This window comes from Molothrus aeneus, chromosome 4 (assembly GCF_037042795.1).
Source record: "Molothrus aeneus isolate 106 chromosome 4, BPBGC_Maene_1.0, whole genome shotgun sequence".
NCBI classification, from domain to species: domain Eukaryota; kingdom Metazoa; phylum Chordata; class Aves; order Passeriformes; family Icteridae; genus Molothrus; species Molothrus aeneus.
The window spans coordinates 50,927,981-50,950,831 of record NC_089649.1 but is presented as its reverse complement, the minus strand read 5'-3'; the positions used below and the strand labels follow the sequence as shown (position 1 = coordinate 50,950,831).

Below are 22,851 nucleotides of genomic sequence, written 5' to 3'. Positions count from 1 at the left end.
GGAACTAGTTCCTTTAAAAAATTAAAGAATTAAGAAATATTAATTTAAAAAATCAGGCTTTTATGACCACACTAAACTTCTAAATTATATTTTGCAACAGAAGTTGCTATTCCCAGATAAATACAATTGCTTATAAATTATAAAATAATTGGAAAAATAATTTTTACATTTAACTTACTAATCACCCTTTTCTGTTTGCATGTGTGCTTCAAGTGTTACAGTTATGCTTGCATGTATTTGTGTAATACTTTGACTAGAGGACAGCAAATAAAATTGTTAGAGCTCTTTGTATCTATGCTCTTCATGCAAATAAATTAAGACTTCCATCTTTCAACTTCTTTTTAGTAAGTATGATGTTAGCCAAATAATTATTTTCTTCGTACAGTTTTTAGAGCCCTTCAGAGCTCTGTAATTACATTAGTTCTGCTGTAAGCATCTGCAGTCTTAAAAAAGATTGTCCCTTTTAGTCAGATTAAAATATATTCCTTGCCATAAGCATAGCATGGAGTCTCCTATGTAGTTCTCAATTTGACTTGTAAAGAATGTTGATAATGTTCTAGAACCACACAATTTTTTCATTAAGCCATCTGCTGTTTCCTGTACTGATTTCAAAAGTGTTGTAAATTGTCTAAAGGGTTTTGTATTTCCCATATGATTTTTTCAAACCACTTTTGGGGGTCATATTTTTGAAATTGGTAATCTTAGTAATGGTAATCTTAGTGCCAAACCAAATTTTACCAGCCTGTGCTTTGACATACTTAAAGCAAGCACTTGCTCTACTGTGGTGTAGCAGCAGACTTGTTTGTGGCATGGCATGTTTAGGCATACAAAATGTAGTAAGAGCAGCTGTATATGGCTGTATGACTATTTGGAAAGCAGCAAGAAGTAGATATCTGGCTAGTAGTGGCTTGTGTTACCAGATGACTAAAGAAACAGTTTCAAAGGGAGGGGAATTGAGAAAGTCCTTTGAACAGATCTGTGCTGTTCTGTTTTCTACTACCTTGACAGCATCAATTCCAGTACATTTTGTTGTTGTTGAATTTTGGTAACAGTTTTAGTGCATAACACAAATTCTCTTTTAGGTATGATCCCAAAACAGACATGTGGACTGCTGTAGCCTCTATGAGCATTAGCAGAGATGCAGTAGGGGTGTGTCTTCTTGGTGACAAGTTGTATGCTGTTGGAGGATATGATGGGCAAACATATCTTAATACTGTGGAGTCTTATGATCCCCAGACAAATGAATGGACACAGGTATAGTTTCTGATCAGACCATACACTACTATTAATATTGTTATTTCAAATGTGCCTCCTTTTGCAAGGAGAATTCAAATATTCCTTCTCTAAGAAGCAGTTTCTTAACAGTCTGTTGTGAATCTCTTTTTTTCCTTGGTGTACCATCTTGAGATGACTTCTCTTGAACAGACAGTTGTTAATTTCCAATAAACTGCCCTCTGTTCTTTTGCAAGAGTATAGCTATTCTCTTTGACAATTTCAGCTACTTTTAAAGAAATGTATTGCCACATTCCCCAAACTGTCATAAAGGATTCTGTTTACATGACTTCCTGATAAATGATAAATGCAGATTCGTTTTAGCTCTAATGTGTCTCTCAACATTTATTTCATCAAGGTTTTGGTCATTTATTCATAAATAATCCCTTCCTGAAGTGAATGCTATGTACAGTGTATGCAGGTTCCAGAAGGCCTTTACCCATTTTTCTTTTTGCAGCTTTAAAATAAAAATAATTCTACAGTTCATGCTCAGAAACTATTACTGTCAGTTCAGAGCTTGGTTACTTTTATATAGCTCCAGGAATGTGTCTCTGTGGGAAAAGCACACACAAGGACATCCTGAGCTGACTGTCCTTTGGTATCTAATGCCATTTGAGATACCCTAAAGCATCTACATCCACCAAAGGTTGGCAGATACAGCACAGACTCTGTGGGACACCAAGGCCCTCCTGGAGTCCAGTTGCAGACCAGGATGAATGTCCAAGCTCATCTGTAGTAGCATCAGACACCAGTATTTAGGCTGAGTTCTGAGCTACCTGGATATGTTGTTCTGGTAATAGCCCCAAGTTCTTAACTCAAAAACAGAACTAAACTGCTGTTTATAAAAATTCCTGGAACACAAAAAAAACTCAGCTGTCCATTTCCCTCCATTTCATACTGCTTCAAGCTCTTAAAACACAAGTCATCAAGGAGGATCATCAGAACTTGGGGCATTCACTGGTACTGGTAATGATAATCCATGGCATTGTTAGTCCTGCTAAAGAAAAAAAAAGTGTATCAGAGAACAGAAGGTGCTTCTCACCGGAGGAGAGAGACTGTGCTTCTCATCATTGCATCTAAATGAATCTCACATGTCTAGGTGGTGATCATCTGTATGTACCTCTGTATCCTTAGCCTTGACCCTCTATGTCTCACTGAATGCCACAATCCCAGTATATAGGATAGTTTCAAACTTTTGGGATTAGGAAATATTAGGAAATAGGAATATTAGGAAATATAGAGGGATTAGGAAATATTTGTGTACCTTCCTTCTCTTGTTATGTTAGCAGTCTGCCACTTCTTCATCTTCACACAACTCAGGAGAAGGCAGTGGAATTTTCTCAGGTGAAGGTTGTCAGAGCCACAGACAGCTCTATAAAAGTCTGTTGTTCCTGGGAAAGAAAGAAATAGGGGAAATGGCATAAACAGCTTTTTTGTCTTCAGGATAGTCTCTGTACCACTTGGTGTGCTATTCACATATATTGCAATACTATTAAATTTAAAAGGGGAAGCAAAGGGGAGTGTTAGAAACTACTGCCCTCCATTCAAGTCCAGCAGAATCTCAGCAGAAAAGAGTCTTGCCAGAAGTAAATTCTGTTTGCAATTAAAGAATAAAGACTGGTAAATTTGTTCTGATTTCAAGAACTCTTAACAGGATTTTATCAAATAATCAAGTAAAAAGGAGAGGTTGCCCCTATAATTTTAGGCATTTTCTGTTTCTGAGAAATGCATTCTTTTACCGCCTTTACTCAATTGTCTGATTGTCTAGCTCAGGTATCCAGTTTGTACTATAACAAAGGTTTCTTTTTCCTGTAATACTGAATAATTGAAATTATCAATAAGAATTGCTTGATGTCCTTAGGCTTGCTATTGTTTTCAGAGTGCTTCACTCTGTTATATAAAATATCTTTACCTTTGCTTTGTGTTTGTATCCAATTTTGGACCGATTTGTAAGTCATGTTAACACAGCAGGGGTGATATTCTCATTCTGCTGCAGCCATATAATTAGGGGGGAAATTACTTAAAACTGATTGCACTCATCTCACAGATTGTTTGTTTGTTTACAGGTTGCACCACTGTGCTTAGGAAGAGCTGGAGCATGTGTTGTGACTGTAAAACTCTAATTATTTTCTCTGGGAAGATGACATTCTCCTGTGTAGACTCAGAGGATTACTTTTTCCTCAAGCAAACTGCAAGTGCATCAATCAGCACCAGGTGCAGGATATCTACCACAGCAAAGTGTTTGGTCTGAAGTTGACATGATGTTCTTATGGACCAATATTAAGCACTTTTTAAAAACTTTTGTTATGCATATGTTACAAGAATTCTTCTTGTAAGAAAGTCACCTGCAACCTGCCAATTGGCAGTAGAGGACTTCTGTTTAGGAAGTGCTAAGAAAATGAGTGAACTCACTATAATAATGTTATGGTTCTGGGGCCTTGATTTCCCTAAATGCAGAGCAATGATGCTATAAATGGATATACTTTGATATAATTGGGTCTATCTCTGGATGAAACAAGTTATAGGATTGGACCCTGTAGATTTAATTTGCCTGTAATAAATGCAAATAGGTATCTGAGTAACTACAAGGCAGGCTAGCATACCAATGCAAACTATTGTAAATGGCAGGTGTCATGTCTGCCTTGGAAATGAAGTTGTGTATTTGGTAAATCTTTTGCACTTTTTAGCATCATTCCTAGTTTAGCAAACTTTTTATTTAACCAAAGCCTTATTTTAAATATTGTCTTATGCTAATAGAAACCTGCTATTTAATAATTTCTGACAGGTATTTTTGACATCCAGTGTACTTTTTGGGTTTTCAGAGTTGTTATGCAAGATGCAGAAGATCATACCTTTTGCTCTGCTTTGGTTCTTGTATTTACTTTGCTGTTTGTATGCATTATTGGAAGAATTCTAAAGTGTGATTAACAATTAACCAATTTAAGTTTAATATTTGCACTTTGGAATTTTTGAAGCATTCCATTACATTAGACTAATTACATTTTTAAATGAGGCTTTGCACTACTATGAGAAGTATACTTTTATAAGATGAAGAAATTGTCTGTCTTTCCTGTAAGATTATTTAAAAATGTAAAGGGCCCAATCCTGCCAGATGCTCAGCTGCCACCATTTAAGCATGTTCAGCATCTTACAGGACAGTGAAGTGTTCCTCGCAGGGCTGTATTAAATTAGTTACCTTATTTAACAGTTACCTAATTTTTTAAGATACTTCATAATTTGCCTTTCTCGAGCCCTCTGCTGTTACACCGAATTGCTTTGAACGATCTAAATGTTCTCGGGAGAAGCCTTTTTGTATTTGCTTTTATGTGCCTTGTCCCTTATGTTCTCCGAACAGCACCGCCCGTGAAAAACGGGAAGATGTGAACTCATTGAATGTTTTGGTTTTGTTTTTTTTTTAAAAAAAAAGTTTGAAGTGCCCGATACCCGAAGTCCTTTGTACATTTCTAATTTTAAACGTGTGTTTTAACGCTCTCGGCGAACTATTTATTGTTTTAAAAGAAATCGGTGACACTTTGTGATGAAGCTTTGCAGTTGGAATACAGCTGATCTCAAGAGGCTTTGCTGGCGAGTTGTGTGCCTTTATTCCCTGTTTAGAAGCCCGTTCTGCGTGACCGCGCTCTAAAACCCTGCATTTCCTCTGAGAACCGGGGGCCGCGGCCTCACGCAGAGCTCCTCCCGCCGGGGCCGGGCCCGGGGCCGCTCTCTGCCCGCCCCCGTTCTGGGTGCCGCGGCCTCACGCAGAGCTCCTCCCGCCGGGGCCGGGCCCGGGGCCGCTCTCTGCCCGCCCCCGTTCTGGGTGCCGCGGCCTCACGCAGAGCTCCTCCCGCCGGGGCCGGGCCCGGGGCCGCTCTCTGCCCGCCCCCGTTCTGGGTGCCGCGGCCTCATGCAGAGCTCCTCCCGCCGGGGCCGGGCCCGGGGCCGCTCTCTGCCCGCCCCCGGCCCGCTCCGTCTCCGCGGTGACGGCGGCGCCGCGGGCGGGCGGCGCATGCGCGGTGCCGGTGCAGTCAGCCCGCTCTGGTGGCCGCGATGAAGGTGGGTCCGGGGGCAGCGGGGCGCCGGGGCCGGGCGAGGGGCGCGGGGCCCGGCCCGCGGAGCGAGCGGGCGGTGGCGCTTGCGGCCTGGGCCGGGGAGGGAGGCGCGGCGGGAAGGGCCGCCAGCCAGCGGCAGGGGGGCCTGGTGTGCTTGCCGGCACTCCCGCGTTTGTTTACTTTCGTGTGGAGAGACTTCGGGTGGAAGGGAGCTTAAAGGGCATCCAGTTGCAACGCCTCTGCGATGGGCAGGCACATCTTCCAATCTTCCACTAGCCCAGGTTGCTCAGGGCTCCATCCAGCCTGGCCTTGTACGCTTCCACGGATGAGGTGTCCACAACTTCTGCGGGAAACCTGTACCAGTGCCTTTCCACCGTCGCAGCAAACTCTTAGTAACTAATCCAAACCTACTCTCCAGTTTGAAGCCATTCTCTCTTGTTCTGTGGTTGCATGCCTTTATAACAGTCCCTCCCTATCATGTATGTTTCCTCAGGTACTGAAAGCCCACAGTTACGTCACACCAAAGCCTTCGCTTCTCCAGGCTGAGCAATCCCAGGTCTCTCAGCCTTTCCTCATAGATGGAGAAGTGCTTCATCCCTCAAATCATCTTGGCGGCCCTCCTCCTTAAATTATTTTTTTCAAAATTAAACATCATTGTCAGATGTCGTTTATGAGTGTGGCATGTGGTGGTTGTGTTTTTGCTGGTTTTGTGAGCAGAATGCAGATTCAGTGTGAAGAATGCCTCAGTTATATTGACCCAAAAGAAGGGATAAGAACCTGTGGCAGACGAGCAAACCTCACAAGCATTTGGTGGACAGCAGGTGTTGGTGCTTATCTTATGACACGTAGGGATGTAAGTCAGGATAGCCAGCTGCGAAACAAACTTTGTGGCCTTTATCTTACGCCCAGGTTACAGAAAAATATCTGTGGGTGGTGTGAAAGGAAAAGGACGTTCAGAAATGTTCTCCTTTGGAAGTCAGAATCTCTTTCTATAGTGTGTTAGTTTGAGATCTTAGCTTTTAAGACCCAGCAATTCAGAGTAACAAAAAGATTACCTGTCCTTAAAAGAGTGAATGTTGAGCCTTCTCTAGTTTGTGTTTACAAACTAAAGATGCTTTCTGGTGCCAGACTTTTCCATTAAATTTAGAGAACTATTAACGATGTGGTCTTTGAACTAGAAGGGGAGAGTCTCATGCAATTTTTTTTTATTGTAACTAAGAGGCAAAAATAATAGTTTATTATTAATAGAGCTGCAGTTCTCTATGTGAACACCCAGCAGCAGAAACTTCAATTTTTTCCACTCAAATTGAAAGAACGTTTATCTGGGATTTTGCTACTTCAGTGCATTGGAATCACACAGAAGCTGTATTTTTGGTGGAGGGGGGGTTACCTCCACAGTACTCAGTTACTAACATGCTAGGCAGCTGTAGTATTCTTATATATGATGATTTTAAGATGTATCATTTCCTACTTTTTTTTTTCTTTTTTTCCTCCAGCAAGTATTCAGTCTGTATGAAAAAGCTTGGTCTGGTTCTCCTGTGCAGTTTGCTTGGCAGAAAACTTTAGGAAATTTTCTTGCTGTAATAGGGTAAGACTGCAACTATTCATTGCATTTGTCCATCAAAATTGCTGATAAAGAAAGGGAATTATTCTATATATTAATCTTTTTTAGAGGTGATCGTTCTGTGAAAATTTTTGATCGTCATGGTCAGAAGAGAAATGAAATCAACCTGCCAGGGTAGGTACTAAGATAGGTTTAAATTATTTTCATTGTTGTTTTCTTTAAAAATGCTTCTCTTCTGGTGAGGTGCTTAGACAATGGGAGAAATTTGTAGGATGATATACTATCTCTGGTGAACCTGGCAGAGAAGACAAATTATGTAATTAAAATGTAAAAAAAAAAAGACCTATCACATTAAGAAGGCTCATAATGAGGTTGTGTGAAATATATCCTTGCATTCTTGCTATTGTTGATTTTCTAACAATTTGTTATCATGGTTTTGCTGAGGAAAGGTACTTTTTTGGTTTAGTGCTTCTCTTTACATCAATGGCATAACTACACATTGGCATTGTTGCTTTAGGTCAAGATGATACTTTTTTCCCAGATTATCACACTCTGGTTCACATCAGAGAGTGGTATGGAAGTTTACAATGTGGATTTTTTCAGATTAAATCTAAAAACTTATGTACTTTAGGAGGATATATTGAACTTCTTAAAAGGTAGTGAGACCATAGGAGCAGGCTGGATATGGACCAGGGGAAACCTCCTTAGGGAAAAATGGTGTGACATTGGGTCATCATGTTGGTTTGCTCAATAAATACAATTTTATTGGGCACATTAATACCTCATGTTAGTTTCATTTGTGTACTGTTCATCTCTTCTTAGCACTTTACTGTTCTTAATAATCATGGCAATTTTTAATTTTATTTTTAACTACCTGATGAATTCCAATTAAGATAGACCCCTTAGTCAAGGCAAAACTCCCATGGTCTTTAAGGCTGAAACCTCTAGTCAAGAGTATAACTTTAATTTCCAAATCATCACTTACATAGCCCTGTGTCATTGGTTAATATGAGGCAGAATCACTCAGTTCCCCAAGAAGTCTAGAAATCCAGTCTTTGTAGTTTGTGGTAATTGCCACCTTGCACCGAACCAGGAGATGCAATTCTCACAGTCTTTACCAGACTCACATGTTTTTCACTGACCATCACACCTTGCTGCTCGGGTTAGGTGTCATTTATAATATGGTCTGGCTGTGTCAGTCTCTTTTGCTTGGTAATATCCATGGCCCAGCTCTTTCTGTGCAGTGTTTTGCACAATGTGTGATAAATGCACATTCTCTCCAGAAAATTGTCCAAAATGAGGAGAGCTGTGTGGAATCAGAGATGTATTATCAGAAAAGTAATCCCAAATCTGAATGGCCTCTAACAAACCACAGCCTTACAAAGGACTTTCAGTGTCTCTTGAAAATCAAGGTGACTGTATTTCAGGTACTAGAACATAGGTAGCAGTGGTTTTTATGACCTTCCTCTCAGCCCCTGTCATCAATGAGATTTGAATAAGAGTGGGGTTGCTGTAGAAATAGTTTACAGATAAATCTCCAATCTGGGTTTGCAGGGGAGGAGAAGGGAAAATAGGGACTCAGTTGCATAGTTCTGGCTGTTTCTGTACACTTACAAACACATTTTAACATTCCTAGTGATTTTTTTTTTTCTTCAGTAACTGCATTGCTATGGACTGGGATAAGGATGGAGATACTTTAGCAATAATCACAGACAAATCTAGCACCATATTTCTGTGGGATGCAATCACAAACAAAACAAGCCAAGTAGACAGTGGCATGAGGTAAGAAATTTTTTTTAACATGGGTATTTAAAGAGTTTTACCATTGTGACTTGTTGATGTGGAGGCTATATTTCAAGAACATCTTTTTATTGGAGTCCTCATAATATATATAGTAATTAAACTAATATGCTACAGCTCATTGCTGAATTATTTTAATATAAATAAAAATATGTATTTTATTATAAATTTTAATAAAAATTATATTTTTTGTATAAAATATATAATTTGCTGGTTTTTAGGTGTTTGTTATGGATGGGGATTTTGGGGGTTACAGGGTGTTTGTTTATTTTTTGAGTGTCAGCAGTGCAATTGTCTCTAGAGCACTTCTCTTCAATGTTTCTGCGGTAGCAACAAGGATGGGTGAATTTTTCATGTATCTGCACTTGCTACTCTTTCTCCTAAGTCTTTCACACCAGGTAAAGGGAGCATAAAAGTAACGGAAGTGATATCAGTGGTACTAAGAATTTTTTTTTCCCCTTAGATTAATAAGGGGGCTAAAATGCTATTCACAGAGTAGTTTAAGATGAAAGGAGATATCTAAGGTTCTAAGCCTTACCTTTCTGAATTTGGCCACAGACTTTAGACTCTTCTAGGGTCTGCATAACCATCAAGCATTGGGTTAATAGATAAGCTTGGTTTAACAATTAAACTTGTGGCTTCTTTGAGTCTATTCCACTAAACTCTTGCATTCTACATAAACATTCTTCTTGTAGGAGAGAGAGTGGAAACAACTCTTTCCTGTGTTGGTTAAGATGTATGTTATACATATATTATATTGAGGGAATGAACAGACCATATTGTACCATTTTCATGTGTGAGCAAATACTATGGGGAGAAGAGTAACCTGCCAGTATGCAAGCAAAAAGGAACATAGAAGGTACTTCACAGAATGGAGTCTGCAGTTAATTGCAGTTCCTTCATGATCTTTCTCTCTAATACTGGAGGTAAATTGCTTACTGGAGGCAGTCTTGCTAGAACAATATATATCTATGTAAGTCCAGGATCCTTTTTTTTGTCACAGTGTTATTGCTTAAGCAGAATAAGCACCAAGACATAAACAGTGTGATAATGAGGCTTTTCTGATATCCTTCCCTTTTTGAAATTAGAAAAGCACCCTTATATGCAAACCAAATATATTGGAGGTCATTTCACATGTCAATATTTCAAATTTCTATTGCATTCCTAGAGTGAAACTTAAAAAGTTGGGAGGGACTGCACTAATTAGAAAATTCTGGTTTATAGTTTTTTTGCTTAAGAGGCTCTTGGTTTTTTAACATGATATATACTATCTGCGTAGCCTTAATTGTACACCGAAATAGGCCTTGCTCTATCTGAAACTTCAAGTTAAAATTGATCTTTCTAACTTCTTTATTACATTGACTAGAACCAGACCTACTCACTTTTGAGTTGGCTACATGCGTTGGGATATTGAAGAACAAACAAAAAAAAAAAAACAAAAAGCGACTGGAAAATAACCAGTGATTCCATCTAAGACTCTTGATGTTTGCAGACCCATTTTCAAGTACAGGTCATGCTACATTACCTCATACAATTTTTTATTACTTTTACTATCTTCTGCATACTTAGATAATTCTGATATTGGTCAAGAACATTTACTTAATTTGAAAGTTCTCCTTGGTCTGTATGGCTCATAGAAATTAAAGACAAATGCAAAATTTGTTTTGCAAAATGTTTTAATATGTGAACACATGAAAGGAATCTCTACTATACAAAGTAAATTTTTTCTTTGTTTTAGGGATGCAATGTCTTTCTTGTTGTGGTCTCGAGTAGGAGCTTTACTTGCTGTTGGAACGACAAAGGGAAACTTACTCATATATAACCGTCAGACTTCTCGCAAGATTTCTGTCCTTGGTATGGACTGCTTTGAAACTGCTCTGGCACGTGTGAAAGTGGAATTTTGCTAATACACATAGTTTCCTTTCCAGTTCTCTATATAAACATGCAGGTAAAAAGTGTGGTCATACTCAACTTGCACCTTCTACTTTGGTGTACTCAGGAGAGTATTTTGAGAGAATACTAAGTTTTATATATACATATATATATATATGTATATATACACAAATACCTAACACTGCCTTACTGCCTCCTGGGGGACTTGTGTTACCTTTCTTGCCAAGGAATTGTGTGATTGTTCGTTTGCTAAGTTACTCTTTCTTACCTGCTTAGAGTACCTCTGGGCATAAAGGTTATGGATGTAACACATTCCCCAGAAATGTGATGCAAATAAATGTAAGAACAAGGGCTGTGCTGTTTCATATAAAGTCAAAAGATTTTCATCTGAGAGCAGATTTTTTAAAAAAAGGCTCTTGCTCTGACAGGTTGTTTCACATTCTGACAATCTGTGTTTGAGTGACTGGCTGAAGGGTGTATATTCCATCACAGATTTTTTTGTTCTTGTTGTTGTGTTTGATTTATGTTGTATAGGTTTTTTTCTTTTTCAGGTAAACACACCAGAAGGATTACTTGTGGCTGTTGGAGTATTGAAAACCTTCTTGCTTTAGGAGGTGAAGATAGAATGATTACTATAAGCAATCAGGAGGGGGATACTATAAGACAGGTAGTATCTATAGTGAACATTGATTTTGAGATGTACTGGTTTCCAAGAAAGCTGAGACCTATGGGAGCTTGTGCCTTTTGAATCCCAGGGCTTTCAAGGTCCAGGAGCTTTTTCTTTTTTCAGTGTATTTTATGCTAACATGTCATTAAGACCCAAACTGAGGTCATGTCTTCTCCCAATGATTTTCTTGATTTTGGTATTAAATGCAGTAGTAACTTTCCCTGTCTGTCCTTATGCAAAATTATACGTGGCAGGAGTAATGCCATTATTTATCATCAGCATGGGCTACGTTAACTGTTGATTTCTCAATCTGCACTTCTTTCTTGCAGACTTCAATCAGCTCAGATCCCAGTGACATGCAGTTCTCAGTTATGAAGACTGATGACAGAGTATCAACCAGGGAAAGCACAGTAAGAAGTCACTACAAAATACTGTAGCTCAAGTGAGAATAATCTAACAGGATAACTCCATGTGACTTGCTGCCTTTTTTTCTGAGGAAATGGAGCTGACTTCTGTAGGGGAAAGTCTTGAATTTGAGATTGTAAAGATTTGAGTGTATACTGCTGAGCTTGCATTTAGATTTGCGAACCACTGGCTTACATTTCAGGGAATGTCCTGAAAATCTCTTCTGCTGTTGATGAAGATTCAGAATTCAGATCCATGGGTTTCTTAAGGATTATTCAAATTCCTAGATCTCATCTTTTAGTGAAAATATAGGGCCTTAAAGTTATGCCATTCTTGTCATGTTAATTTTTCTTTTCATTCATTGGCAGGTCAGTGTAGTGGTTGGCAAGAAGACTCTCTTCCTTTTTAATTTGAATGATCCTGACAACCCAATTGATCTGAAATTTCAGCAGCCTTATGGCAGTATTGTAAGCTACAAATGGTGAGCAAAACTTTCTTAATTAATTATTCTAGTATTAAGAAGTTGAGATTTTCCAAGTAGTTCTGATAAATGCTGGAAACAAAATCATCTATCCCATGCTCAGACTGGATTTTTGTTGGCTGCATTGTAGACTTTTCAGTAATTCTTTTCTGAACACAAGGTAGTCTACATTTTCTAACTGTTCTACTCAATGATTCAATAGCTGTAAAACAGTATCTTCCAACAGAATCACTGTTGGTATGCCCAGCTTTAAACAAAGGTATGTTGCTGTTGTGACAGATGATTAAACTCACAGGTTTATGGGTTGTTTTCTATTTGGATGAGTAACTGGTGGAAGAGCTAGGGGTAGAGTTGTTCCTTCAGCTAGTTTGTTGGTTTGCAAAGCTATGCAAAGTTCTTGTAGCCTTCTTATTCTGCAATACCATTGGTAATGTTTCTATGAAGAAAGCCGAAGCTAGAAGTTTCAGATCTGTACCAAAAAAGTAGCTGTACTATTTCTGTATCTTTGAATCATTACAGCTTGTCTTTTAATGGCTGTTCAGTCAACATGGAATTGACATCCCTTTATACTACAACTCTAAAAATTCTGAAGCTATATGCTTCTTAGTTTATGACCATGTGTAACAAGGTGTACCTGGGCTGCTTCCCTTGCAGTGATTTTTCTTGCAGTTGAGCTAATGAGATATTGTTTGAATTAATCTTTACATGCTGTAACTATTTGTGCCTTAACCTCATCATTTCTGCTTGATACTATGAAAAGTAAACAGAATATTCACAAATTTGTTGCTTTGGTACTTCCACTGTGTTTGCATTGCCCTTAAGGGCACAGTGACTGGCATTATCGTTTTAACATGGCTTTGATGGGACCACATAGGCCAGAACCTTGAAATGAAAGTTGCCATCTTCTTGTATGTTTATTTCAATGAGGATACCAGAAATCTTTATCCTGGCATCCCTGCCAGGTGTACAGCTTGCTGAAAATAAAGTGGCATTATAACAAACAGGAGACAGTAAAGATGACTTAAAAGGCATCTGGGCACAGGCATGATTCTGTCCTTTAGGGACCTTTGATAGCTTTCCCTTAACCTATTTTATATTATATGGTTCAACACGATATATATAAATTCCCATAATTTGTTTATTCTTTTCTGTTACTGGGAGGCATTGACTGTACCCCAGCAGTCTGAAAGAAAATGCTTTTTGCATATTGCATTAATAGATCTCTTTTCTAAAATGTTGCTTTTTTTGTAACAGGTATGGTGATGGCTATATTATGATTGGTTTCTCACAAGGGTGTTTTGTAGTCATTTCTACACACATTCGTGAAATAGGACAAGAAGTCTTTCAAGCTCATAATCATAAGGATAATCTAAGCAGCATTGCTATATCACAGTCATTAAACAAAGCTGCATCATGTGGGGACAATTGGTAAGTGGTAGTTTATATATAAAGAATAGAATTCATCTCTCAGGACTGGAGCTAATGGGCATTCACACTCTGCTTCCTAAGCCTTCAAGGCTCCCTGAGAAGTGAACTTAGAAAAGGTAAGATTAATGGCTGTATGGAACTGCTGCTCTGCCTAGAGCTAGGAGAAGCTATTGTTGACAAGAATCTCTGCAACTGTAATTAATATCATTAATTGCAAACAAAAAAAGAAATAAACTTAAGTATGTATTTTTCCTTTTGATAAATTTTTTTTCTGTTACGTTGTTTGGCAACAAGATAGTCCAAACTTCTTTACTGAGATTTATTGATTGAACATAAACATCTGCTTAACAACAGGAGAAAAATTAATTTAAATCTGCACTGAGTATGTTGATACCTGATATCCTCCTCTCCAGTGTTTGGTCTTACCTGCAGTCTAGACAAAAGTTGAAAAGTGTGAGCAATTAAGGAAATAAATAACTGGAATTAAATACACTGGAGTTTTTCCAAAATGTTTTGTGCACATGATAGAACAGCTCCTTTAGTTCCTCATCTGCTAATCCCTGATTCTGTGGTATTTGAATTCTTCAGCAAAAGAGGACTTGTGTCATAGTAGGAGTCAAATGGTTCTCTCTGTTCTCAGCTCTGTGTAGGACCAACCACTGATTTATGACACTTGTACATCAAGAGTGGTTTAACTGTGAGCAAAACATGGTGAAACTTCAAGCACTTGAGCTATGGTACAATAAGGGTTATTTCTTTCAGTGGTTTAACTTGCATTGAGTGATGTGATAGCATAAGTAAACTCTCACTCTGTCCCTTTTATATGCAGGAGGATTGAAAGTATTTTTTGCATCTATGTTTCAAGCCCTGTGCGTCCATCAGTAATGTCTTTTAAAACTAAAATGCTATAACAGATCAAAAGGGAATAACAATCTATGTTCCCTAACCTTCAATTCTTTCAAATTGGATTTGTGCCTTTTCCTCAAATTTTAGTTCTCTGAGCAAATATTTTTGTTCTGTGATGCAGTGATACACTATTTACAGTGATGGATAATAATGTGTTGTTTTTAGGAAATTGAAGACATTTTGCATTCGTGTTCTACTTTTTGCTCACTTAGGCTGTCTAGATTGGACTAGGTTTCTTCCAGTTAATGATTACTGAGATTTGGATTGGTGGGAATGACTGACTCTTCATTTTTGTTTTAGCATCAAAATCCATGATCTGACTGATATGAGAGAAATGTATGCCATAATAAACTTGGATGATGAAAACAAAGGTATGTTAACTTTCTCCATGGGGATAGAAAATTTTACAAATTAAGTAAACTGGAATTTTAACAGTGTCTCTGTTCTTAGAGTAAAAGTACTGCTGTTGGAAAAACTGTGTAAATATAGAATTTTTCAAAAACTCCTGCTTTCCCAACTTGTATTTATTAGGTGACCTGTAGCAAAATGGGAGCATATTTTACCTATTCAAAGTATAGAGAAGTACAGCTCTCAAAACATTTGATCAATTTGTGTTGTGCAGTTTTGAATCTGTATTACAATGTATTCAGATTATTACAATAATACACTTAACAAGTTTCTGCTTCTTTGCATGGTTTTTTTTGTGCTTTTCAGCATGTCTTGTTCTAACATTGATATTTGATCTGTTCTTGTCCTGATGTACAGGACTTGTGCCTGTGGCTTCCAGAACAGTGTTACAAAACCATTTTCTTGAGTAGTGAGTTTCCACCCTTATCTCCTCATGTAGTGTTTGTAAATGCTTCAGTTATTGTCAAGTAGATAGTTGCCTCCAGCATTTTATTTGCCTCCAGTTTATTTCTAAAAAACTGCATTTTAATTTTTTTTTTCTTTTTAAGAAATTTAGGATATTTTCAGCACAACACTTCTCTGTCTCCCTTGGAATATTGGTATTAGCCAGTTGGATTATGTTTTTTCTAATGGCATTTTCAGACACTGAGGAACAAATAGCAGTTCTGTGTTTAGTACTTACTGATTTGTAAGTAAGGAGAATAAGATTGAACTCTGCTCAGCTGCTTCCAGTATTATGGATCACTTTGAATGTGCTGCCTGAACTGAATGTGCTCTTTTCAGTGTTGAAGAGGAAGGGTGTTAATCAGTTTTGTAACAGATCTGTAATCTGGTCTAGTGAAGGTGGGTTGCACCTAGATGGCCTTTAAGGTCCCTTTCAGCTCAAATCATTCTGTGATTCTGTCAAGTCTTCACTCTCAGGAAAACACTGGATTAGTTAATTATGTGTTTGAGTTGAGTGATTCTAATTGATCTTGGAATTATATTAATTGGTTAGCTTTAGTACATATATTCTAGATATTAATTCCTACAATTTTCACAGTTTAGAGCAAAATAATTGCTTGTTGGTTACAGTAATTAAAGAAAGAACTGTATTTTTTCTACAAAAACTTGTGAATATTTTAGGTGTAGATCAGATGGCTTGGACAGACGATGGACAGCTGTTGGCAGTATCTACACGAAGAGGATCCCTCCATGTTTTCTTGACAAAGCTTCCAATCCTTGGAGATACTTGCAGTACACGGATTGCATACCTCACTTCTCTGCTTGAAGTCACCATAGCAAATCATGTGGAAAGCGTATGATAACCTCTTCCTTTTAAACCTCAGGTAGATACAATTAAAGTAAGTATTAAAAGTGGATGAAATTTGTATTATTTTGTTTTGTTTTCTTACAGGAGCTACCAGTCACAGTCTCTGTTGAAGTAGAGCCCAGTTTTGTCGCTATTGGTGTTTATCATTTGGCTGTAGGAATGAACAATCGGGCTTGGTTTTATGCACTTGGAGAGAATAGTAAGCATAAATTTAGTTCTCTTAAAACTAATGCAGCACCCTATATTTTATTTTATTAATTTAGTATGGTGTTTAGCAGTTCTGGACATTCCACATTGTACAATAAAAACTTGAATTGCCAGTGGTCCTGCTAGGATGGGATAATAATTTTCGCAGGCTGAAGTAGTTATGGCAAGACATTGTAAATAATAGAAATAAAACTTCTCATTTGAGATGTGAGGTATTGGTGATGAAATGTTGCTTACTTGTTTTTTTCACGTCATCTTGTTCATCAGTTAAGGACTTCAGGCTTTTGAGATATTATTTATCTGTGTCTTAAAGTACTAAGTTTGGCAAAGTACCTAGGAACTATGATCAGAGAGTTTAAATTTTCAGTTCAGCAGATCTTCATGTTGTTTGTATGGTAAGGAAAACTTGGTTATGCTATATCCAAATTTTAGATGGTGGATTTCCAACTTCCATGTTTTTCTAAGTATGCCCCTTTTTTTCAGTGACAGTAAATTAAATAAAAGTGTAACAATACTAGTCAAAGTTGCATAGGAAAAGAGTTTCTCTTGTAGTTTCTAACCAGTTCTCTGACTGCTAAGAAGAAAGTCTCTTTATGTGTGGCTTGTCCCCTCTCTGCTTAGTTGTTAGATTTTCACATCTCCTTACTCGACTGCAAGTTTAGTTACGTGAAGACCTGTACAAAATCAAAATATTTTTACCTTATCTTTTCTGTTTGAATCCTTTAGATGTAAAAAAGCTTAAAGATGTGGAGTACCTGGGGACAGTAGCAAGTATGCGCCTTAATTCTGATTATGCTGCTGCTCTCTTTGAGGGTAAAGTCCAGCTGCATATGGTAAGAGCTCTGGCAATTTGGATTGCCAATGTTACCTAATGAGTTGATAAGCTGAGCAAGTTAATGTAATATTAAAAATCACATAAAATGGAATGATATTCAGTTAATGGAGGTAAAAATTAGAAATTCTGCAGAATAGTTTTGTTGGCTAAGTAAAATATAGAGCTGAGTTTCTGTAGACTTAGAAATACAACCTAGACTAGAACAGGTGAAGAAAAACGTTTTCTTGTCAGCTGTTTAACGAGTTTTATTTTAAAGGTCTCTGGTAATGTGACAGAAGCAGATGCTAGATTCTTAAGGGATGCACATGCAAGTTTTTTTTCATCTCTTTTTCTTACAGTTTGATAAAAGCAACACTATGATACCCTATTGTTAACAGTGGAGATTTTCAGTTCATTCTGTTCTTTATATTTAGATAGAAAGTGAGGGTTTGGGTGCTCAGGAAGAACGAGAAACTCGACTTTTCCCAGCAGATGATGATAAATACCGAATTTTGTGCCATGCTCTAACTAGTGACTTCCTCATATATGGTACAGATGTGAGTATTACTTACTTCAAAAGATCTTTTTAGATGGAGTATATTTATGTTTGAATTTTTTGATTACTGCTTATGCTTTTAGCAAAACAGAAAGTGCATCTGTGAACTTTTAGAGTGGATTATTTTCTGTACAAGAACTTTGAGCAAATAGAGTCAAAATTGCATCCAGCTTCCTTTACTGTTGCATTTATATGACATGCATTGGCAGGAAGGTTGAGTTTTGCTTTTACTAGTGTTTGTTGCAAGACATTGCTTTTAATAGCAGAACTTAATTCTATTGCATTAGTGAGAGGGTTAGCAATCAAAATGGTTTCCAGATGTAAGTAAAAACATAGCACTTCCCTTGCAAATTTGTTGATTTAGGTGGTGATGTGAAAAATGTGGACAAAAAGGTACTGATGTATACAAATGTCTTAGCATAAATGAAAGCCTTCATTTGCTACTGAAGCCTTTGTCAAAAGACAATTTTTTGAATGTTTCAACAAGGATAGGAATTAAGGAGGGCACTGAAAAAGGATGTGGACATGCTTATTGATTTTTCTGGAGTTTTTTATGTATGAGGGTAGTTTTTTGTCCTTTTAATATTTTCTGGCACTGGCCATACAGGACACGTTTGGCATTGTAGGATCATGCTCTTTTTGATATCGATTGATGTATTGACCTGGTTTAATAACTGATTTAATAACTTGAGTGATTTTGTAGCAGATGAGGTCTTTCCCACCTCCTCAGTACCTAAACTGGTACTGGTAAATTTGAAGTACTGAATTTGCAACCGAGCAATTTGATGTGTGCAAATTCTACCATTGATGTCAAAAGCCACATTTTTTAGAATATATCTTTAATCACAAATCAGTTTGATTGCTTTTATTCCCTGACTTGGGTGCTTCTCTTCTTAAGAATGTGTGGTTCTTCCATGGAAGCAAATTTTACAGCTTTTTCTGAAAGTTAGGCTTCTCTCAGCAACAAGACAGACATTTCATTTGTTTCAAGAACTGCACAGATGTCTCCACAAAGCTGAGGGAGATAAATATCAAAACCAACAGAAAACCCCTCAAAGCTCCCGAATCCTTTCTTTGTTCCCCAAAAGTTTTTCCTGTCTTACTCAAAACAGGGTGTGAGAATGAAGCAAAAAAAACCCACTTGGAAGTACTTTCTTTGAATATTCAGTACTCTAAGATGTAAGACACTACAGCCAAATTAATTACCTGCTTGCCACTTACTGATGTAATTATTACCATTTTCTGTTATTTCTCATTAGACTGGAGTTATTCGTTATTTCTTCATTGAAGACTGGCAATTTGTGAATGAATATCGCCATCCTGTCAGTGTGAGAAAGGTTTTTCCAGATCCCAATGGAACCAGAATGGCTTTCATAGATGACAAAAGCGATGGCTTTGTCTATTGTCCAGTAAGTTAGTGTGGGATACCAATACAATATATGTACAAGCAGGCTCTTCAACTATATAGTGTTTTTGTTGGAAAATGAAGAAGATTTTGGCACTCCAGCAGGTATGGTGAGAGAAGAAATTTGCAAGGAAACCTGAAGATAATTTAATGGTAATGTAAGGAAATAAAATCTGTCATACTAGATCAGGACAGTTTCATTATACTAAGTTCCTGATCATTTTCAAAAATGTATGAGTTTATGTATTTAAATACAGATAACCTACCAAGTTTCACTCCCCCTCTCCATACCTTTTTTTAAAAAACAGTAAATATCATTTATATAATGTGTATTTTCTCCACTTCAGATTTAAATTATTGTGTTATTCAGAATCACTGCTTATAAGGAAACTTTTTCTTAAAACAATTTTCGTATTTCTGCACTACTTATGTTATTTTTAAAATTTTTAATGACAGCTGGGATGAATATTTTGTTTCTCACCTTAGTCACTTGGTAGTAATTTTACTTTTGCATTATATGTAGGTAAATGATATAGTATATGAGATTCCAGAGTTCTCACCAACCATTAAAGGAATCCTGTGGGAAAACTGGCCAATGGATAAAGGTGTTTTTGTTGCTTTTGATGATGATAAAGTATACACTTACGTTTTTCACAAGGATACCATTCAAGGTACCAAAGCTCTTTAAAAAGCTTGTTCTTAAAGATTATACTATTTTAGTTAATAAAGTAAAACATGTTCTGAATCTTCATTTGTCTAAAATAAAATACATATAGAAATAAATAGTACTACAGAAGATTTGAAGTGCAGCTTATGTATAGAAAACTAGTTACTTTGCAGCTTTCTCTGTAAGGCATTTCAAGGCATTTTGGTCTCAATTCCATAAGATTCTTGCTATTATAATATTTCATCTGAAAGTTACATATTGTGCTTCAATTGTATGTTGAAGCACTCAAGAGAAAAATCTCAGGATCAGGGTCACAAAACTTGCATCAGGGTCAATGATGCATCAATGAATACAAAACTTGTATTCAAGTCATCATTTTGCAATGATGCATCAATGAATACAAAACCAGTGTTCATTGAAAGTGTTAAAGTTGTAAACATAGCCATTTCTGTATTTGTAAGAGAGAAACATTGAAATTTACCTACCAGCACTTGGAAAAGGACCTTACTGGTTTAGAAGCTTTACATTCTGTATATTTACTGAAAGATGTGTGCTTGTGTAGTTGCTGCTGACTGCCAGAATTACAGACCCTGAATTAATGTCCTGCAAATATACATGTTTTCAGCTGCTTGCTATACTTTTCACCATGTAAGGATTTTTACAAGACATCTTTTTTTTTCTTCCTGATCATTGAATCTAGGATCAAAGATTATTTTGGCAGGTGGCACGGAAGTCCCCTATTCCCATAAACCTTTGTTGTTGTATAATGGAGAATTAACTTGTCAGACTCCGAGTGGGAAAACAAACAGTATCTATTTAAGTACTCACAGTTTCCTTGGCAATTTGAAAGACTTTGGACCTGATATGCTGAGACAAATGCTTATTCAGACTCTAATGTTGAAAAGGTATATCTGTATTTTAATTATATTGTAGAAATTGTTTTCTTCTGTGCTGATAGTTTAATATCTCATATCCTGATGATTTTAAAGTGACCTGCTGAATTTTGATAAATCAGATTGATTTGTAATTTTACATAGATCTCCAGACCAAGCAACGTAAATGACCCAGTGATGGTTTAGCGTGGGTTTTTTTCACTGTCAAGTAAAAACCTGAAGTAAATTTTTTCAAGACTTATTTGGGATTTTGTGACAATGGCTCCTCTGAAACTGGCTGAGGATGCTTCTGTTGTACTCTCCTCCCACTGTAATGAAGCATTGCAAAATCAATATAATGGAAAGAATGCCAGAGTAGGGAGCGCAGATGGTTTACTGAAAAAGTGTGATAGAAACAGGAGAAATAGAACTGTAAGGTACACATTTGTATTTTTCCATTCTTCCTGATACATCTCTCTCTCCATGGCTTAGAAGTAAATGTTTTTATGTTTTCTGTAACAGAGAGAAAAAAATGTTGAGAGGGAGTTTTGAGTATGAGTAATACCTAAAATTAAAATAGTTGTAAATGTGTTTTACCTTCTGTAGGTTTTCTGAAGCATGGGAGATTTGCAGGCTTCTGAATGAGCAGTCTTGTTGGAATGAGCTGGCCAAAGCTTGCTTACATCATATGGAGGTGGATTTTGCAATCCGTGTTTATCGAACATCTGGTAATGCTGGGATGGTGATGTCACTAGAGCAAGTAAAGGTAAAATATAAAGTCTTACCTAGGAAATATAGTAATTTAATTCCTCTTTAAGAATTGCTGAATTCTTGGGGTTTTTTTTGGGGGGGGGAAAGGTTGTTTTTGTTCAAACAGGAGTTGAGTTGCTTTCAAGGGATATGGAGGATAAGGTGTCCAAACTACAGACTGTTTGCTTGGTTTTCTCTTGAAGTGTTGCAGTCTCTACTGTAATGCACAGTATTTCCTTCTGCATTTGCTTGAGAACAGCAATATATTCATGTTTCAGGCACTGGGAGGCTCTTATTTCCTTTTGTTATTTTTGAGAAAATGTGGAAGACTGCTATTAAAAAAAATCCAAAATAAAACCAGATTGCATCTATACATCTAAAAGTGAAATAGTACCTTAAAATTATACTTCTGCAAATTGCTGATTTTAGACAGTGTTAGCTGTAGTGGCGCACGAGGGCTTTTTCTGGTTTGTAGAATCCAATACACATCATTGTAAAATGTAAGGATATTTAGTTTTACCATTTTGCTTTATTTTTCTTACTAGATTATGTTATTTATACAGTTTTTTTTTTTTTTGGACTACTTCTGCACCTATTATGTCGTTCTACAGGGAATAGAAGACCACAACCTTTTAGCAGGACATCTTGCAATGTTTACTGGTGATTTTAATCTGGCTCAGGATTTGTATCTGGCATCCTCCTGTCCTATTGCTGCTCTTGAGGTATTCATTTAAGATGTGTATATTTTCTGCTGGTTTTGTTTCCAGGTTAATGCTGGAATATTTTACTTTCTGATAATTTTGTCCTTTTATGGTTTTGATCTTGCCACTGTGCGACTAGAATCATAGACTATCCTGAATTAGAAGGGAACCACAAGATTGAGTCCAACTCCTGGCCCTGCACAGGACAACCCCAAGGGTCACACCGTGTGCCTGAGAGCATTGTCCAAATGCTTCTGCAACTCTGTCAGGCTTGGTAGTGAGACCACTGCCCTGGGGAGCCTGTTCCAGTGCCCAAACACCCTCTGGGTGAAGAACCTTTTCCTGAATGATATCCAGTGTAAAACTGCCCTGACATAGCTTCAGGCTCTTCCCTTGGATCCTGTATCTGGGCACCACAGAAAAAAGATCAGTGTCTGCCCCTCCTCTTCCCCTCACAAGGGAATTGTAACTGTGACAGGGTTTCCCCTCAGTCTCCTCCAGGCTGAGCAGACCAAATGACCTCAACCACTTCCCATATGGCTTCCTCTCGAGGCCCTTCACCATCTTTGTTGGCCACCTTTGGACACTCTCTAATAGCTTTAGAGCCTTCTTATACTGTGCCCAAAACTGGACACAGTATTCAAGATGAGGCTGCACCAGTGCAGAGCAGAGCAGGACAATCCCCTCCCTTGCC

General features: G+C 37.5%; 2 protein-coding genes across 5 annotated transcripts in view; both read left to right on the top strand.

Annotated features, from left to right (window-relative positions):
- The window catches only part of KLHL5 (kelch like family member 5), a 50,058-nt gene extending 45,208 nt beyond the window's left edge, over positions 1 to 4,850 (top strand). For all 4 annotated transcript variants that reach the window (XM_066548505.1, XM_066548504.1, XM_066548503.1 and 1 more), the window contains 2 exons: positions 1,083 to 1,254; positions 3,339 to 4,850. In XM_066548505.1, the coding sequence (XP_066404602.1) occupies positions 1,083 to 1,254; positions 3,339 to 3,395 (229 nt within the window). In that variant the 3' untranslated portion in view covers positions 3,396 to 4,850. The remainder of the gene's footprint in view (positions 1 to 1,082; positions 1,255 to 3,338) is intronic.
- A 410-nt stretch (positions 4,851 to 5,260) lies between these two features.
- The window catches only part of WDR19 (WD repeat domain 19), a 39,759-nt gene continuing 22,168 nt past the window's right edge, over positions 5,261 to 22,851 (top strand). Inside the window, exons 1-19 of the mRNA XM_066548498.1 lie at positions 5,261 to 5,325; positions 6,818 to 6,909; positions 6,994 to 7,059; positions 8,542 to 8,667; positions 10,424 to 10,539; positions 11,130 to 11,245; positions 11,575 to 11,655; positions 12,019 to 12,131; positions 13,386 to 13,559; positions 14,766 to 14,836; positions 15,999 to 16,171; positions 16,270 to 16,384; positions 17,119 to 17,225; positions 17,641 to 17,763; positions 19,022 to 19,171; positions 19,691 to 19,838; positions 20,535 to 20,739; positions 21,313 to 21,472; positions 22,068 to 22,178. Coding sequence (XP_066404595.1) covers positions 5,320 to 5,325; positions 6,818 to 6,909; positions 6,994 to 7,059; positions 8,542 to 8,667; positions 10,424 to 10,539; positions 11,130 to 11,245; positions 11,575 to 11,655; positions 12,019 to 12,131; positions 13,386 to 13,559; positions 14,766 to 14,836; positions 15,999 to 16,171; positions 16,270 to 16,384; positions 17,119 to 17,225; positions 17,641 to 17,763; positions 19,022 to 19,171; positions 19,691 to 19,838; positions 20,535 to 20,739; positions 21,313 to 21,472; positions 22,068 to 22,178 — 2,253 coding nt within the window. The 5' untranslated portion in view covers positions 5,261 to 5,319. The remainder of the gene's footprint in view (positions 5,326 to 6,817; positions 6,910 to 6,993; positions 7,060 to 8,541; positions 8,668 to 10,423; positions 10,540 to 11,129; positions 11,246 to 11,574; positions 11,656 to 12,018; positions 12,132 to 13,385; positions 13,560 to 14,765; positions 14,837 to 15,998; positions 16,172 to 16,269; positions 16,385 to 17,118; positions 17,226 to 17,640; positions 17,764 to 19,021; positions 19,172 to 19,690; positions 19,839 to 20,534; positions 20,740 to 21,312; positions 21,473 to 22,067; positions 22,179 to 22,851) is intronic.